This window comes from Dipodomys ordii, unplaced genomic scaffold (assembly GCF_000151885.1).
Source record: "Dipodomys ordii isolate 6190 unplaced genomic scaffold, Dord_2.0 Scaffold44, whole genome shotgun sequence".
Lineage (NCBI taxonomy): Eukaryota > Metazoa > Chordata > Mammalia > Rodentia > Heteromyidae > Dipodomys > Dipodomys ordii.
Window position 1 is genome coordinate 5,945,510 of NW_012267260.1, and position 18,715 is coordinate 5,964,224.

Here is an 18,715-nt window from a genome sequence, read left to right on the forward strand (position 1 = left end):
AGCAAAAATCAAAACTTGACAAGGTGGAAGGGAACTTGGGACCTATCAAACAATGAAAGTAGCTTTTAACAAAACCTGACACATGCACGTAATCCCAGCCCCGGTGAGGCAGGTTCAAGGTCAGCCTGAGCTTCCTAGTGAGACCCTGCCTCAAAGAATCTATACAACAGTATCAGTTCCCCAAATGGAGAAGGTCATTTCTGCCAAATCCTTCTTCCTCCCACTATAAGAATGTAAACCCCTTCTGGGTAAGAGTTATACAATTTGTGCTGGGGCGGGGGGGCGTTGAACTCAGGGCCTGGGCACTATCCCTGTCCCTGAGCTTTTTTGGTCAAAGCTAGCACTCGGCCACTTGAGCCACAGCTCCACTTCTGTGTGTTGGTTTGTTTGGTGGTTAGTTGGAGATAAGAGTCTCACCGACTTTCCTGCCAGCACTGGCTTCGAACTGTGGTCCTCAGCTGTCAGCCTCCTATGCAGCTGGGGTGACAGGCAGGAGGCACCTGCTGCCCTCGGGGCTGTTGCTCAGTGCTTTCACTGCTTCGCATTGGAGAGACGCTTGGTAAACCTTGCTGCTTGAATGAATGTGTAGAGTACAGGCAAAAGAAACCCAGTTTTCGTAATACATCTCTGAGAAGCAGAAAACCAGTTCTTTGAAACAGATCATGCAATTGAGTTAAAAAATAATACCGTAAACTGCTAAGTAAACCACTAACCCGAGGGCTCGCGAGAGGCCCGGCCCGCGCTGGGCCTGCAGGTGGCCCCCAGGGCTCCAAACCCTCCGGCGCCCGCCCGCCCCCATTCCCGCTGATTGACGGGCGGCGCAGCCACTGCCAGCCTCCCGGCCTTCTGCTCGGCCCGCCCTCCTCGGCGACCCTCCCGCCGCAGCCAATGGGAGCGCGGGCGCCGGGCGCGGGAGCGACGCGGGTCAGGTGCCGTGCGCGGAGCTGCGCGCAGGTGAGCGGCCGCGGGTTCGGGGCGCCCCCAGCTCCCGCCGTGAGCGCTTCCCGGTGCTCGCAGCAGGTGCGGGTTGGCGGGATCGCTGTCAGGGTAAGCGGCAAGGCGGGGCGGGAACGGGGGGGGGGACCCCGTGCGGCTTCCCGGCGCCCCCCCCCAAAGCCATCCCCGCACTGGTCACGGCCCTGAGCGGCCCCGGAGCTCCCGCGGGCCCGAGGCCTGGGAAGTGGGGGCCACGCTGCCTAGGCCGCGCCCCCCCCCACGGTGGCCGGGGGTTCAGGTGGAGGAGTCGGGCGCTGCCTCCCAGGACCCCTCCCCGCCTAGGCCTGGGTCGCCCCGCCCGACCTCGGGGTGCGGGGCTGGGACAGCAGCCCGGGCAAACCTGGGGAACCGGGACCCAGGTCTGGGGATTTCTGGGCTTCCCGCAGCCTCTGCGTGGAACAGAAAGAAACCCCTTCCCCCCCACTCTCCCCACCCCACCTCTGCATCTAATTGCGGGGTGTCTTCTGTGCGGTAATGTGATTATTGGTGTGGTCGAGCATCTGCGACGTTTAGGCCGCACTGACTCAGGAAAACAGCTGTTTGGGGCTTCAATTCCTGAATTCATTAGGGGGAATGGAGGAAAATGGAGGAAAAATGAGATTTCCCTCCTCCCCTAGCCCTGAAGTACGTTTGGTGGCTAATGGCTTTCTTTGTGTTAGGAAGTTGGGATGGGAAGAATCGGGGGGGAGGAAGAAGAGAGAGAGAGAGAGAGCGCGAGAGCCTATTCGCCACCCTCAGCCACACGTGAATAAATACATTCGTATTGTCCCAATTTTTAACTTGAAAAAAAATTGTGTGTGTGTGTACACCTGCGTGTGTGTGTACCTGCGTGTGTGTACCTGTGTGTGTGTACCTGCGTGTGTGTGTACCTGCGTGTGTGTACCTGCGTGTGTGTGTACCTGCGTGTGTGTGTACCTGCGTGTGTGTGTGTACCTACGTGTGTGTACCTGTGTGTGTGCGTGTGTGTGTGCCTGCGTGTGTGTGTACCTGCGTGTGTGTGTACCTGCGTGTGTGTGTGTACCTGCGTGTGTGTGTGTACCTGCGTGTGTGTACCTGCGTGTGTGTGTACACCTGCGTGTGTGTACCTGCGTGTGTGTGTACACCTGCGTGTGTGTGTGTACCTGCGTGTGTGTGTGTGTACCTGCGTGTGTGTGTACCTGCGTGTGTGCGTGTGTGTGTGCCTGTGTGTGTGTGTACCTGCGTGTGTGTGTACCTGCGTGTGTGTGTACCTGCGTGTGTGTGCCTGTGTGTGTGTGCCTGTGTGTGTGTGTACACCTGCGTGTGTGTGTACCTGCGTGTGTGTGTACCTGCGTGTGTGTGTACCTGCGTGTGTGTACCTGCGTGTGTGTGTGTACCTGCGTGTGTGTGTACCTGCGTGTGTGTGTACCTGCGTGTGTGTGTGTACCTGCGTGTGTGTGTACCTGCGAGTGTGTGTGTGTACCTGCGTGTGTGTGTACCTGCATGTGTGTGTACCTGCATGTGTGTGTACACCTGCGCGCGTGTGTGTGTGTGTGTACCTGCAGGGTGGATCATGCTGCGCCACTTGAGCCACAGCTCCATTTCAGGTGGCGCTAAGGTTTCACTGACGTTTTCTCCCCAGGCAGGCTTCAAACCGCGATCCTCAGATCTCAGCCTCCTCCATCAGTAGCCAGGGTTACAGGTGTGACCCATCAGAGCTCGGTGTATTGCAACTGTTTTGCTTACAGAATTGGAAAAAAACCAACATACATACATACATATATATATATATATATATATATATATATATGTTGAAATAGCTTTAAGCTATGAATCATTATCTTGAGACCAATACCTGAAACAATTTTAGTGTAAGTACTATCTGATTTTAATGAAATCACAGTTAGAAACCTATGATTATTCATTCACACTGCCTTATGTTAGCTTTCTTGAGTGGAATGAAAACTTTTCAGAAATACGTTTACATTTTTAAAATCCCTCACAACCTTGATCCAAAGAACTTGAATCCTTATCATTGATTGACAAGATTAACTTGGTTTATTGTAACATTAGGAAGGTTATTTGTCATTACTATTTGTAACTATTCCTGAAGCTAATTGTTCAGTGTACAGAAAGTTATGATTTGGTCATTATTAATGCAGGAATACAAATTAAAGCCCACATTTGTATTTGACAACCACAGTTTATTTCACTTTAAGAAACCAAGTTCAGTTCAAAACAATGCCTTTGACTATGACAGGCTAAATTATAGGGATTGTCTTTGAAAACAGAAGTGTGTGTATGTGCTGTTTTTCATTTTTTCTTAGAAAATACCATTATTGGATTTGCTAGTGATACTTCCTTGTTAAATATCTATAGCTGTTGCAGCCATAATGATAAATATGGTTATAGGTATCTTTCAAGGTTGTATGCAGATGGTTTTTGAAATCCTGTTTTGAAATGCTGTTGGAGAGATCATTTAAATAATTCCTTTGAAGAATATTTTAGTGGGTTCTTGGAAAGTCAGTTTTTGAAAATGCAACTAAAATTTCTTACCTCTGTTACACTTGTAGGCTTAAGTCTCTTGTTTGATGAGAGCATTCTGCTAATTCTCCTAGGTTGTGAGTTATGATGTTGCTGGATATCACAAGCATTATCACTGTCAGGTTGAGGCAAAGAATACAAAATAAAGTTACTAATTACCATCATCATCTTTATGTGTGTTCTACAGATTATCTTAAGCTGGAACTGATCGAGTGTCTTGAAAATGACTTCAAAGCCTCTGGCTGTGTCCCTGGCACTTGCCACATTAACTCTTTCAACGACATTTTCTCTCCAGCCAGATCAGCATAAGGTTCTCCTCGTTTCCTTCGATGGATTCCGTTGGGATTACTTATATAAAGTTCCAACGCCCCATTTTCATTACATGATGAAGTCTGGTGTTCACGTGAAGCAAGTCAGTAATATTTTTATTACAAAGACCTACCCCAACCATTACACAATGGTCACTGGCCTCTTCGCAGAGAGTCATGGGATTGTTGCCAATGACATGTTTGACCCTATTCTGAACAAATCTTTCTCCTTGGATCACATGAATATTTATGATTCTGAGTTTTGGGAAGAAGCGACACCAATCTGGATCACAAATCAGAGGGCGGGGCATGCTACTGGTTCAGCCATGTGGCCTGGGACAGATGTGAAAATACACAAGAGCTTTGCCACCCACTACATGCCTTACAATGAGTCTGTTTCCTTTGAAGATAGAGTTGCCAAAATCATCGAATGGTTCACAGCAGAAAAGCCCATAAACCTGGGGCTTCTCTACTGGGAGGACCCAGATGACATGGGCCATCACTTGGGCCCTGACAGTCCACTCATGGGACCTGTGATTGCAGATATTGACGACAAGCTAGGGTATCTCATCCAGATGCTGAAAAAGGCAAAGCTGTGGAATGTCGTGAACCTGATTATCACGAGCGATCACGGAATGACCCAGTGTTCTGAGGATCGCGTCATAGAGCTTGACCAATACCTGGATAAAGACCACTATACGCTGATTGACCAGTCTCCTGTAGCTGCCATCTTGCCAAAAGAAGGTAAGTCTGTCCTGGGTGCTGTTCTGAAGCTAGATCAGGGCACTTTTCTTTCTATGACTTTAAAGTACACTTGGCTTGTGTCATGGTAGTGTCTTGGGATTTAAGAATTAAATAACAAAAACATATATTTTCTCAGACTCTTCTTTTTTTCCCCCCTAGAGTGTTAAAATTTATTCTTTCTGCATATTTTTTCCCGGTAGGCTTTATTCATTTTGGAGTTATAGAATATGATCAAAACTATGACTTGGCTGGGCAGAGAAGTTGAGATAGAGACAGGAAATTTGAATACAGTTATTTTAGAGTTTTTCTTGGCAGTCCTGATGCCTTCATTAGACCCTTAATTGCTTAAATAGGACAACAGTGGATTTATGGAAGAGAAAGAGCTTTTGTGCGCCCGAGATTCTTTTATTTATAAGTTGGGGGAAAATAATACCAATACTTCAAATAGACCTCTGATGGACTCCTCATACCAGCCTGCCACAATTCGTATTGGTTCCAATTTATTTATTTATTGCTGATTCTGAGACTTAAACTGAGGGTGTGGGTACCCTCCATTAGCTTATTTGCCCAAGGCTAGACCTCTGCCACTTGAGCCACAGCTCCATTGCTGGGTTTTTGTTGGTTAATTGAAGATAAGAGTCTCACAGATTTTTCTTCCTGGGTTGTTATCCTTGAATCTCAGCCTCCGGAGTTGCTAGGATTACAGGTGTGAGCCACCAGTACCTTTTTTTGGCTCCATTTTAAAGATAGGTAAATGTTTAATACCCTGAGGTTACCAGAGAAGTGGCCAATGTGACTCAGGCTGTTCTTCAGAGTTCTATTTTATCACCTATGGAAGTTGTCTGAGATACGGAAGGAGAGAACAGATTTTTAAAAGCTGGAATATCTTACAAAGGAGAATCTTCTCCCTCATATGGGGAATAGGAGAATCATCTGAAACGGAGAAATGTTAAAACACGCATGCGTTTGTGCCTACACACAAGTCTATTATCTTGTTGAAAAATAGCTGAGTAGCCCATCATTTGCCTTATATAACTAGACTTGTATTGTGGATTTTTTTTTCTTGATTACTGTAGTTTGAACTAGGGCTTTGCTAGGCAAGTCCTTTGCACTTTTAGATTATCTTTCAAATAGGATCTCATAGTTGTTAGTGTGAGATAATATTTTGCCTTCCTCTCTACACCTTCCAAGTAGCTGAAATTACAACCATGAGCCACCATGACTGGTCTGCAGTGGTGTTCTCAGTTTGAGGTGTTGGGTAGGGCTGATGGCCCAAACCCCAACAAATGATTAGAGAAACAAGCAAAGTGTTTAAAGACAGTCCCCAGCGGAAATACATTTACAATCCCAGGGAGTTCTTCTGCAGTGCCTCAGTCCTCAAATTGTTTTCTACCTCCAGGCCCCACCCTCTACTTACACATGTTTTATGTCTGGAGATTCTATCTCTAAAATTGTAACTGCCAGCTATGTGACCTAGTTCTTTGTTTTTGTTTGGGTATTGCTGTAGTGCACTTAGTGTCACTAATTAGAACAAGCACTGGCGTGTGTGTGTGTGTGTGTGTGTGTGTGTGTGTGTGTGTGTGCAGGTGCACCCATGTATGCGTGCACTTATGCCTTGGAACTGGATAGCAGGTATGTCTGGCTCTAGAAAAGGCCTTCTCTTCATTCTGTAAGGTGAATTTATTTAAGGCTCAAGATTCTTTTCTCCGAGGGGGCGGAGTTTTTGGAAGCTGGCTACATCTCCTGCTCAGCTTTTGCTGGCATTTCTTTCTCAGCAAGGAAAATGCTGTCGGTTGTCCTTAGCTATGAAGAGCTTTGCGCTCAGTGCTTCTCTCTCTCTCCTCTCTTGTCTTTAGGTAAATTCGACGAAGTCTATGAAGCGCTAGCTGATGCTCATCCTAACCTTACAGTTTACAAAAAAGAGGAGATTCCCAAGAGGTGGCACTACACACGCAACGAGCGCATCCAGCCCATCATAGCAGTGGCTGACGAAGGGTGGTATATTTTACAGAATAAGTCAGATGACTTTCTGTGTGAGTATGTCATAGTATTTCTTCCCATTCTGCATCGCTTTTTGCTAACATGGCGGCTGTGGATCATACAGCAGTTTACTTACTGATGGTTTCTGTTACTTAAATGTTGAAGGAACTACATTGTATCAACACTTAACTACCGACAAGTGTTTTTTTTTAGATACGCTTCTTGATCCTTGATAGATAGGTAGATGATAGATAAGAATTGTACAGGGCTGAGGATGTAGCTCAGTAGTGGAGCCCTAGCCTAGCATGAGACAGACAGGTCCTGGGTCTGATTCCCAGCACTGCAAAGTAATAATTAAAAGATTGATGTACAAAAATGTCCCTTTAGGTAGCCTTGGGCTCCCAACTGATCATGTTTATTGACTTAAAGAAAAGTAATTGCATGGCAATGACATCTGTGGTATATTTGTGACTCATAATAGCATATATGTATAGGTACATGGTCTCTTGCGACTATAAGTTTGTACCAACAGATGGTGATCTGTAAACAAGTATTTAATCCCATCAGGGAACGTGTTTTCAGAAAGCCTTTCATAAATGGGAATAATTGCCGCCTCTCTGTGTTCTTGTTCCTGTACTATACAGGTAGCTCATATGTTAGAGGTACTGCTGGCAGGAAGATACCATCTTTGAGGAGATTTACAAGTGTAAATTTAAGGAGGCTCTGTAGGAATTATGGTTTTTGTGAACCATAATTATGCAATAGGTTGCTCGTCTTTATCTGTGACACAGAAAACCACAGCAGTGTTCCTGTTGCTGCAGCACCTTAGGCTCATCGATTCAGCAAATAATTAAAGATTGTCTGCTGGAGTCCTCAGCCAGTGATCTATCCACCCATTAATTAAGCCCTAAACTCCAATAACAGAGGTTCTCAAAGTATGCCCCCTGACCAAGCAATTTCTCACTCACAGAGGAATATGAGAGGAGATGAATTCTTGGGCCCAGACCAGTCCTTTTGAATGGAAAGGGTGGGGCTTAGCAGTCTTCACAGGGCCATCTCTCCCCTCCCCCTCCCCCTGTAGTCTTACACACTTCAGTGTGCAAGCCTTGGCCTCCAGGCTTCATGATTAAATACTGTCTACAGAATCAAAGTGGCAGAGGCCACCACTCCAAAACAAAATCCCTGTTTGTGGGAAAGATCTTAAATGAGTCGTTATCATTTCATTTTCAATCTCATCTTCTAATAATATAATGTGTTTCATGAAAGAATTATCTTTGCCTTCATGACTGAAAGTATCGATCCCCACTCTCATAGAATGAGCTCAGCAGCCTTTCACTCAGTTATGAATTCCTTAACAGCGTCTTTCTTCACATGATGATCAATTAATTGGCTAGATCAGCATAGTACTCTGGAAGATAATTAGTACTATATGTAAGTTCAGCATTATGTGGACTTGAACCGTGGCATTTAAAATGACTTTGTAAGATGATCAGCTAGATAGGCTTCAAGTTACTCAGAGGTGACACCCCAGTTCATGACTTTCAGAGAAACTGCTGTAGGCTGTGGTCGTTTTCTGTGTTTGAGTTCTTGCAGCCTATTTCCTTGTGGCAGAGTTAGGTTTTTAGAGTGGAATTCGCAAGTCAGACATGCAATGCAGCCTGCCAGTTTTCTAAGGTCACCATCTTAGCACTCATAGCTTCCTTCTCTCACCTCCTGACGCTATGCTGAGCATTCATGCTTACGTCATGCAGCTTTCACCCTTTAGTTGTGTGTCCCTTGATACACATGTCAGAAGGCACTAAAACACAGGATGCTAAGCTGGAATCTGATCTGAGCCTCCAAACTCAAAGTTTTTCAACCATCCACAAGTCCTGACCTTTGGTTTTTAGTAGTGGACTGGAGCTCCAACTGAAGGTTTGATTTTTGGTGATGTTTTTTGTTTTTCTCTATGTGCTGTTTTGCCCTTTGATTAGTCATTACAGCTTTGGTTTCATGATTAAAAAGGAAGCACCTTTATCTCTAGAACAATACTCAGACACAATGTGTACCAAATAGCACTTGCTGCCCCTCAGTTGGCCAGCTGGCCACCAAACAAAAACAGTTCACTCTCTTTTATGCCTGTCGTGGCCTGGCTTTGCCCTGTATCTTCCTCTGCTCTCTTGGTTAAGGTAGCGTTGGCCTATAACAAAGATTTGCGACAATTTGACCTTCCACTTGTTGAAGTGAATTGTGGGGTTGACAACAGCAGAGGATGTTGAAGATTATTCCGTCTTTAAGTCAAATTAGATAAGATCGGTGTTGTACAGTTCAGAGCCTAACCATTCAACAGGTTATTGCCCTTCTCACGCCATCCAATTGGCTAACTTGTTCATGCGTTTTCTCTTCACAGTAGGCAACCATGGTTACGATAATGCATTAGCAGAAATGCATCCAATATTTTTAGCCCACGGTCCTGCCTTCAGAAAGAATTTCACAAAAGAAGCCATGAACTCCACAGATCTGTACCCACTGCTGTGCCACCTCCTCAATATCACCGCTATGCCACACAATGGATCATTCAGGAATGTCCAGGATCTGCTCAGGTCCGCAGCTCCCAAAGCCATTCCTTACACACAGACCACCACACTCCTCCTTGGTACTGACAAACCGGGAGCATATGAGCAAGAGGAGTCATACCCTTATTTCATAGGGGTCTCTCTTGGCATCATGATAGTGATTGTGTTTTTTGTGATTTTCATTAAACATTTCATTCCCAGTCAAGTACCTGCCTTGCAGGATAGGCAGGCTGAAATCGCTCAGCCATTATTACAAGCTTAATGCTTCCCCCCCCTTTTTGAAATGGAATTGCATATTGATTATTCAAGTGGAGATTGCATAAAGGTGTCGATGTTTTCAAATTCCAGGAGAGCAGTTTCAGACATCGGCTGAGGCCATCAAGCAGAGAATCCACACTTAGGCAGTCACACGTACACAGGGATAGACCAAAACACTCCCACCTGCACGCCCGTACTTTCCCATTGTTCTCTCTAGCTTAGCCGGGTGGACTTGGCACGTATACTGTATATAAATAGCAACTTTGCACTATTTAAATTACTTAACACATTGCACTTTATTCTTCTAGTGGGTACTTCTCTTTGAAAAGCACTTTACCAGACAAGTTATCTTATAACTTGGTTGAAAATGACCACCTCCTTCACCTCTGTCACAGAAAACTTGTATTTCATACATACAATTGAAAGAAAAAAAATTTAATTTCTGAATAATGTAGACATCTATCTTCACAAACTGGGGAAGAACAAGGAAGTTGAAAAGTGGTCCCAGATACAGTGTGACACTCTTGGTATGTTGATGTTTTGGAGAGATACGTTGCCAGCAGCAGGCTGCATCTGTGGGCATTTCTCACTGTTTCTTTCCAAAGGACAAAGGACATAGGCTTCCATTTTTTTCCCCCTCAAGGAGGTTCAAATTCTGACAGATCCATTCTAAGCATACTGTTTCTGTCATAAATCTAATTATTGCTGTTTGCTGGTTAGTCACATGACTGATTTTTAAATGAAACATTATGAACCTAGGCTTCTCTCCTATGTAGTTACAGCAGTGGCCTGAAAAGCAGAGAGCAGGCACCATCTCTGCAGTGTGTTGTCTGTAATTATTTGCTGCTTTGAAAACGAAATCACTATTAATGACATTAAAAATCAAATGAGATAAAAACCGTGGTTGGCTGGTTTGTTGTTTTCTGATAACGTAACTTAGGTTCACAAAACCATGTTCATCGTGGCTCTGTGTGTAATAACTAGATACTGGAAGTAACAGCCATGGGTTATAAATACACCTTGAAAAAGTAGTCAGCAACAAAAGGAGAACCGCTTCATATGCATATTAATTTGTATGAACCTCAGGAAATAATGCTGAATGGAAAATAAACAAGGTCAAAAAGTTACATACTGTAAAATTTCATTTGTATAACATTTTGAAATCTTAAGAAATGGAGGGTGAATGTAAAAGAACCATAAGAAAGGGCTGGGAAGGTGGCTCAGTGGTAGAGCGCTTGCCTTGCATGCATGAAGCCCTGGGTTCGATTCCTCAGCACCACATAAGCAAAAAGAAAAAACCAGAAGTGGTGCTGTGGCTCAGGTGGTAGAGCGCTAGCCTTGAGCTGAAGAGCTGAGGGACAGCGCCCAGGCCCAGAGTTCAAGCCCCACGACCGGACCAAAAAAAAAAAAAAAAGTAGCAGTCCTTCCTGATATTCTTAAAATAGAAATTAAAGTAGAAAGGAACTTTCATTGACCTTTAGCTATTTTTATGTGATTTTTTTTTACATTTGTAAAACCCATGTTCTATAACTTCTAAGTCACACACTTAAAACATCTCTTGCAGTAGTAAGTTTTAGGCCATCTGAAGTATCCGTGCAAGATAATGTCAGTCAGCTAACTGTAATGGGGCAGGTTTGGGAACAGTGACTTATATAATTGTAACATTAACTAGTACAGGGCCTTGCATTTAGGGGTAAGATTATGAGCAGGCTCAGCAGATAGACATGCCACTCCAGGGCATGTACTTACACATTCATGTCTACTGCAAAACTGATCACAGTAGCCTAGGTACAGAATTGGCCAGAGCACCATGCCACAGATAAATGCAGAACATGTGGTATATATGCATGAAGGTGAGGGGAAAATTTTTGTTTAATTATCAAAATGCAGCAGGGTGATATTGGCTCATACCTGTAATCCTAATTACTTAGGAGGCTGAGTTCCAGAGATCACAGTTCAAAGCCAGCCCAGGCAGGAAAGTCCATGAGACTCTTACCTCCAATTAACCACCTAAAAGCCAGAAGTAGAACCATGGCTCAATTGGTAGAGTGCTAGCTTGCTAGCTTGAGCAAAAAAAAAAAAAAAAAAAAAAAGCTCAGGCACAGTGCCCAGGCCCTGAATTCAAGCTAGGATCAGCATAAAGCTATCAGAAAGCATAATGAGTTCTGTTCTGTTCTTCAGTTTCAGACCAATAGCAGGGGCTAATTAGCAGGAGCTAGAAATGCCTTAAAACCCTAACTATAACGAGCACCAAACAACAGGCTTGGGAGACTGGCAATGACCTGATAGGACATAGTGTATGTTTGATAACTGGCAATGGTGGTATTATTATCATCCCAGATAGTCAACCTGTAAGTGGGCTGTACACCTACTGTAGATTAGTTTTTTTATATGAAAAGCAATTAGGAACTTTGACTGTCAAACATGTAAAAGCCACACTATTAATATCAACTGTGTGCTTCAGTTCTTGGCCTCAGGCACATAAGCTAGGCTACCACAACAGTGTCTTCCTGTTAATCTTGATGACTGGGAGCTACTGCCTAGCAGGGTTAGCATGACAGTCCACAATACACTTGGCTGGGAACAAGCATGTCAAAAGATGAAAGCAGAGAAAGTATTTCAGTGATCCAAATGTTGGAAGCATAAAGCAGTGGTAACACAAAGGCTTTTCTGTCACCTGATGTGTGCATGGTGCAAATATCAGAAAATGCCAATTCTATTTTAAATTTCTTCACCTCTCTCTGCTGTCTAAAAGAAGGTATGAAGTCCCAAGGTGAAAGAGAAACATCCCTTTGCATCATTCAGACCAAGTCAAAATTAAATGGTGCTCAGGTCAGAAGTTGTTCTAGGGATTGGAGGTGGCTTAGTTGGTAGAGAGCTAGCCAATGAGCAAAAGCATCAGGTACCCATTTCAAGTCTCTGTCCCCAACCAATTCAAAGCCAGCCCAGGCAGGAAAGTCCATGAGACTCTTATTTCCAGTTAACCACCTAAAAGCCAGAAGTGGAACTGTGGCTGAAGTGGTAGAGTTCTAGCCTTGAACAAAAAAGATGTTTCTATAGCACTTGAATACTTCAGACTGTAACAAACATGAGAAAGTTAAAAGTGGTAGAAAAATTATCATTTGAACACTTGTGAGTTAACGTAAATAAAATGAAGTGCAAAAAATAACATTTCCTGAGAGGAAGGTCTATAATGAACATAAGAATCTGCACACATATGTGTGTATGCACACACACTCATGTGCACAGACATGCAGGCACGCACACAGTAACATGCACTGAAATATTAAAACACAAGTAGAAAGAAATGAATTTCTGGCCAGGTGCTGGTGGCTCAGGCCTGTCATCCTAGCTACTCAGGAGCTGAGATCTGAGGATCATGGGTCAAAGCCAGCCCGGGCAGGAAAGTCTGTGAGACTCTTATCTCCAATTAACCACTCAGAAAACTGGAAGTGGTGCTGCAGCTCAAGTGGTAGAGCCCTCGCCTTGAGCTGAAGAGCTGGGGGACAGCGCCCAGGGCCAGAGTTCAAGCCCCGCGGTGGCCAAAAAAAAAAAAAAATTCCTCATTAGTAATCATCAAAAGAAGTGACAGGGTCTCACCACGTTGTTCAGGTTTTATAACCCTCTGCCTTGCCAGGGGGGCTTCAGTGCCAGGGTTACAGGTGCATGCCGCCACACATTTATGTCCTGAAAGACTGAACTTTTTTGATTTTGGTCACTTAAGGTTCTTAACAAAGACACAAGGGTGATAATTCATATTTCGTACAGAATGGTCTTAGATGGGTTTGACCTTTAGTATCTTTACCTAAAATGTTTTTTTTTTTTATGTTAGATTTGTTTTTTCCTAACCGGCTAATCAATTTTATCAGCCCCAACAGAACTTTCTACCTCAAGAGTTCACTTTGGATACAAACTAATTAAAGGTAAATATAAAAATACAGGAAACTCTGATACACAAAATCCAGGAATTACATAAAGATTTCTATTGTTTCATTTACAAATGTATAAATTTATTAGAAAAACCATGCCTATTAAATTTGTGCCTATTTTCATCTAGAGATGTATCATCTTCCTTGCTTTAAAAAAAGGTGGAGGGGAAGCAGATGGAGTTTTTAAAACACTTGTTTTCACCGAAAGTTCTTTCTATGTGAAGAGTGAACTGACCCACTTGCGGTTTTACCAGGGGCAGGGTTATTTGTACGAGCACAAGGAAAAACCAAGTCATGCGAGTGTGCGAGGCGCGGGCTGTCTCTCCTTGAACGCACTGGTGGTTTTGAGGTTGGTCAAAGACAGGGAGGCCCACCCCTTACCCAATCAGCGGGTCATCGTCGTCTTCCTGCAGCTGGAGCCGGGAGAAGGAGTGTGGCGCTGACAGCCTGTTCTGCATGACCACGATGAGGCAGGTCAGCGTGGTCAGCACCAGGAGGGCACCCACCACGATCCCAATGGCCTCCGGGAGGTTGATGCACCACTGGTCGGCCAGCAGACACTTGGTCCGGCCAAAGGTCCCGTTGTGGGGCCGCGGCGGCAGCCCCAGGATGTGGCACATCATGGGGTAGATGTCCACCATGTCGATGGTGCCGTGCTTGTAGCCTCGGTGGAAGGCAGGCCCGTGGGCAGCCAGGAATGGGTGCATGCTGGGCAGGGAATTGTCGTAACCGTGGTCTCCTACTGAAAAACCAAACAGCAAAACGAGGCCCATGAACACCTAGCATCATTATCAGCCTCCCACCCATTTTTTTAACATTACAAAACGATTTACTTCTAGTAATACATACGCTGGCTTCTTGCTGGGTGAATTCTCACTATTAAGAATAAATACAAAGCAGAAATAACGTCTCTCCTTCTTTCCTTGAGCTCGTTCCTGTCCCAGGGGTCTGACCCTGTCCTGTCCTCTCCTCTCTCCCTCACCCTGATGTACTTATCTTCCCAGGCTGTCCCTTCTCACTTCACTGTCCATCTCCAGCACTGGGTACAAACACTCACTACAAACAGCACCCGTGACTTTAAAAGAAGGAAAACAAGAGTGGTGGGGTGGAAGGGCCCTTCCAGGAGGCAGGGAGGGCAGGAGGGAGGCCAGGGAGGCCCTGGGGAGGACGTGCTGCAGACGCCCTCCCTCAGCACCTGAGATGACAAGGGTGGGGGACTGCCCCAAGGGCGCATGTCCACAGCAGGGGGCGATGCCTACAGAAGGTGTTCTTGGACTGAACATGAAGTCTAACCAGATGAGTCCAACTCAGAATGCCAGGACAGTATTCCATTTCTCAAAGTTTTTAGCTTTGTTTTCATATTTTTTTGTTTGTCAGACGTGGGGCTCAAACTCTGGGCCTGAGCATTGTCCCTCAGCAATTCATCTCAACGCAAGCACTCTACCACTTGAGCCACAGTACCACTTCTGGCTTTTTCTGCTTATGTGGTGCTGAAGAATCGAACCCAGGGCCTCATGCATGCAAGGCAAGCGCTCTACCACTGAGCCACCTTCCCAGCCTGTTTTCTTATCATTACATTTAATCATTGCATTTAATAAATTCCCACTTTCACAGTAAGTATTTATGTTTAAGATAAGCCTCTTTAATAATGCTTGAAATACTTTATAATTAAAATAACAATTGGATTCAACATAGCAAGAATACAGATATGATTCCAGTCATATTAAAATTTGCATACTGGAAGTGGAGCTGTGGCTCAAGGGGTAGAGTACCAGCCTGCCACTAAAGGATAGTGCTCAAGCCCTAAGTTCAAATCCTACTACTGGCTCCAAAATGACAATTTGCATTGTTTATGTAACAAAAAGATAGGCAGGCCCTGCACCTGTTTCACTTGAGTCTTCACTATTGCTGCTTTCATACTTTATAGAAAAGCCCAGTTGAACTCAAATCGGCCAGCTGGCCCACAAAGCCTAAAATACTCTCTGGCCCTTTCTAGTCAGAAAATGTTTTCTGACTCCTGCTGTGGACTACAAAGTCTGATTTTTTTAAGTTAAAATTAATGGAAAATATGTATAAATAAGATTCTACCAATGCAATTCCCTACACCATCTATTTTAGGAGAGATTTTGGTATACTTTTTTTTAATTTGATAGATTCTTTAGAACACTTTCTGAAATACAGCAGTCAAGGAAATGTTTTCAATATTGCAAAAAGACTCAAGGTTACTCAACTTTTCATGGTTACTCAAATTAACTGCAGTTTGGGTAAGAAAGTAAAACTATAGCTTCACCCTTAAAGTTAACTCCCTAATGTAAGGAGTGGGGCTGTAAATTATTATTAAATGAAAACGTTGAGAATTATCTAGTTGGAAACAGGCTATGAAAACAAGCGTACCCACGCTCATACCAGACCAAGCACAACGCGTGATGTGTGATCTATCCCCAATACTTACACTTTGATGATGATTTGTTTAGCACAATTCTCCAGCCCTCATCAGCAACCACGATGATAGGCTGGATTCGATCATTATGTTGGTAATAAAATCTGTTGGGAATGTCTTCTTTGAGATAAACATTCATGTGAGGACTACAGTTTTTCAGTCTGTCATATACTTCTGTTTTATCTATAAAAGGGAAATAGCAAAGAAAAACACACACCATCATTTACTGATTAGGAAAAAAATATGCCTAACTAGAGTCATTGGCAATAAATTTTCAGATAGTATTACCTATGAAGTCCCCGCTACATCTTAAACAGTATATGAGAGTGAATCACACACACACACACACATTCACACACACACAACCTCCCTTGCATTCTGTGGACAATCCTGAAAGAGGACATGTCCTATGTAAACATTTATTATGTATTTCTTGCTGTGAACCAATTCCATGATCAGTAGAAGAAACATCTATCTTAGGAGGCTCCAAGTTATTTCTAAGCATTAAAATTTCCCTTTTCTTTTTTCACTCATGTTTTAAGAAACATGTGAAAGCACACAGAAACAATCACTTCAACTCATACTACCTACGTGAACGTGTCACCTGTACTCTGAGTAAGAGCAAGGCCCTGAACTGCAAAAGCGAGAGCTCCATTCTTCTGTACACTCCTCCCTCTTCAATTGGTTGCCTCATCTGAATGACAGAATGCCTTGGCAATGTCTACCTACTTATTTTTGGAAGAATTGCAGCCACTGGGCTCAAATCTATGAGACTGTAGCTTGAGGGGTCGAGGCAGTGATCCAGGTTTATCAGTCTCTTCTCCGAACACTGGCTCATCCCGTGATCGCTTGTAATGATCACATTAATATTTTCCCAGAGTCCTACCAGCTTCAGCTTTTGAACTAGACTGCCAATAAGGCCATCTATTTCATTCAGAACCCTGCGCATGTTGTCTCTGTCTTCAGGGCCATACTTGTGGCCACTTGCATCTGGTTCTTCCCAATAGAGAGTTGCAAAGGTGACTGGTGGGTTGGAATAGCTGAGCCAGGTGGTGATATTATTTAGTCTCTCCTCAAATGACACCGAGGGGTTATAGTTCATAAAGTAGGAAGGCGTGGTGTTATGAATGAGAATGTCAGTCCCTGGCCACATGGCTGCAGCGCTCGATCTGTTTTCCTGCAGCTCATTGGTCACCCAAATAGGGACTGCCTCGTTCCACCAGAAAGGATCCTTATCATCAGCATCAGAAAAATGTTTCTTCGTGACCCGGTCGTACATGGAGTTGGCCACAATGCCGTGGCTTTCCTCGTACAAGCCCGTTACAATGCTGTAGTGGTTTGGGAATGTTTTTGTGATAAAGACGTTTTTCACATGTTCTACCAGGACGCCATCCTTGATAAAACTCTGGAGGTGAGGGAATTCGTAGTCCTGCAGGTAGTCGGCCCGGAAGCCATCGAAGGAGACCAGGAGCAGCTTGGGTGGCTGGCTGTAGGAGAAGTTCGCTCTGCACCCAGGTGCTACTGCAGAGAGGAGGAGCATCACCAGCACCTTCATAATGACCACGTGACGCCAGCAGGCAAGGGGCCTAAAATGCAAGCACACAGCTCATCTGTGGAGTGAAGCTGTATTTCATTCAGCCAACAAGAATGCGGTGGCACCTCCCTTTTCATTCACGTTTCTGTAAAACCCAACCCTCTCTTAGGCCAAATTTGAACTTCCACTAAATTGGTGCAAGCAAGCCTGCTTTACATTCCGGCAATTTTAGGACTTACATGAAAGAAAAGCAGGTCCGAGTACGGTGGTTTTTTCAACAGTTACCTCTAAGAGTTAAGGGCACCAATGCAATTCAACAAATGGTACATAATAAATGAAGGTTCACAGACTGAAGAACGAATCCCCAGCCCTGTCACCCACCATACTCAAAAGATTAATTCAATGTTAGTCACAGACCCAGCATAAGAACTAAGCGGAAAAGTTCCTGAATGATAGCATGCTAAAGCCATAGGTAAGAAAAGAGAGAGAGAGAGAGAAACAACTCCTTCAAAATTAAAAAAGCTTTATGCTTCAAGTGACAAGACAATCCACAGAACTGGAGGGAAAAAACCTCTGCAGATCATGCATCTTTTAGGTCTTGTTTCTAAAGATAATCTAAGATAACATAAGTCAATAATAGAAACTCAAATAATCTAACTAGAGCACTGGATTGAACATGATATTTCTCTAAGGAAGATACAGATGGCAAATAAATATGCAAAAAGATACTCGACATCATAATATAATAACAATGAAAGACTACACTGCACAGACTGTGATGACTATATGAAAATGACAGGCAACAGCTGCTGGAGAGCTACTAGAACTTCTATGAACTCTGGTGGGAATGTAAAACAGCGCAGCCTATTTGAAAAAAACTCAGGCAGTTCTTCATCAGGCTAAATAGTGTTTCCCTACATTACTGGTGATCCTATAATCTGGTGTCTGCACAAACACCTGTACAAAACCTTCCACACAGAAGTTCCGGGTAACACCAGTGTAAGAATCAAGAGGTAAAAACAGCTTTCCTTAGTGAAGTTATACTTGAATTTAAATGTGTTTTGTGTGAGGTTAGTTTAGCTAGTCTTTCTTTTGATTAGCAATATTCACTCTTTTGTTTTAGCTTAACACTATTTTAAAGTGTGTTTCTAGTAGGCAAACTATAGTTTGCTCTTGGTTTTGAAAATCTAATGTCATTTCTTACATTTCAGTGTTCAATTATTCGTCTTCAATGTGATTGCTGCTGTGTTTAAATCTATTGTATTGCTGTTTTCCCTTTACCTCAAGTATTTGTCCCTCCAGATTTTGTCTTTTATGGTTTTATTTTTTGAGTGATTTTACTTTAAGCAGAAACTCAAGTATCCACTAATAAATGGACTGAAATACATTATATACACATAATGAGATATCTGGCAACAAGGAATAAAGAAAGCACTAGTATATGCTATGACTGGGATAACCCTTGAAAC

The 18,715-nt window shown here is 43.8% G+C and overlaps 2 protein-coding genes across 4 annotated transcripts; one reads left to right on the plus strand and one right to left on the minus strand.

Annotated features, from left to right (window-relative positions):
- The first annotated feature begins 909 nt into the window (after positions 1-909).
- On the plus strand, positions 910-9,568 carry Enpp5 (ectonucleotide pyrophosphatase/phosphodiesterase 5 (putative)). Of its 3 annotated transcripts, none has more exons than XM_013019239.1 (4): positions 910-954; positions 3,686-4,550; positions 6,407-6,583; positions 8,920-9,347. In XM_013019239.1, exons 2-4 carry the CDS (start codon positions 3,722-3,724, stop codon positions 9,345-9,347), a joined length of 1,434 nt encoding a protein of 477 aa, XP_012874693.1. In that variant the 5' UTR covers positions 910-954; positions 3,686-3,721. The 3 variants fall into 3 exon arrangements, with proteins under 3 accessions (XP_012874693.1, XP_012874692.1, XP_012874694.1); XM_013019238.1 differs by lacking the exon at positions 910-954 and adding an exon at positions 963-1,047 and having other exon boundaries at positions 8,920-9,568; XM_013019240.1 differs by lacking the exon at positions 910-954 and adding an exon at positions 2,643-2,825.
- A 3,285-nt stretch (positions 9,569-12,853) lies between these two features.
- Enpp4 (ectonucleotide pyrophosphatase/phosphodiesterase 4 (putative)) lies at positions 12,854-17,312 on the minus strand. Its single transcript, XM_013019111.1, has 3 exons — positions 16,442-17,312; positions 15,725-15,895; positions 12,854-14,014 (listed from the first exon to the last, which is right to left on the minus strand). The coding sequence occupies exons 1-3, from the start codon at positions 17,265-17,267 to the stop codon at positions 13,650-13,652; spliced, it is 1,362 nt and encodes a 453-aa protein (XP_012874565.1). The 5' UTR covers positions 17,268-17,312; the 3' UTR covers positions 12,854-13,649.
- Between the last annotated feature and the right edge of the window lie 1,403 nt (positions 17,313-18,715).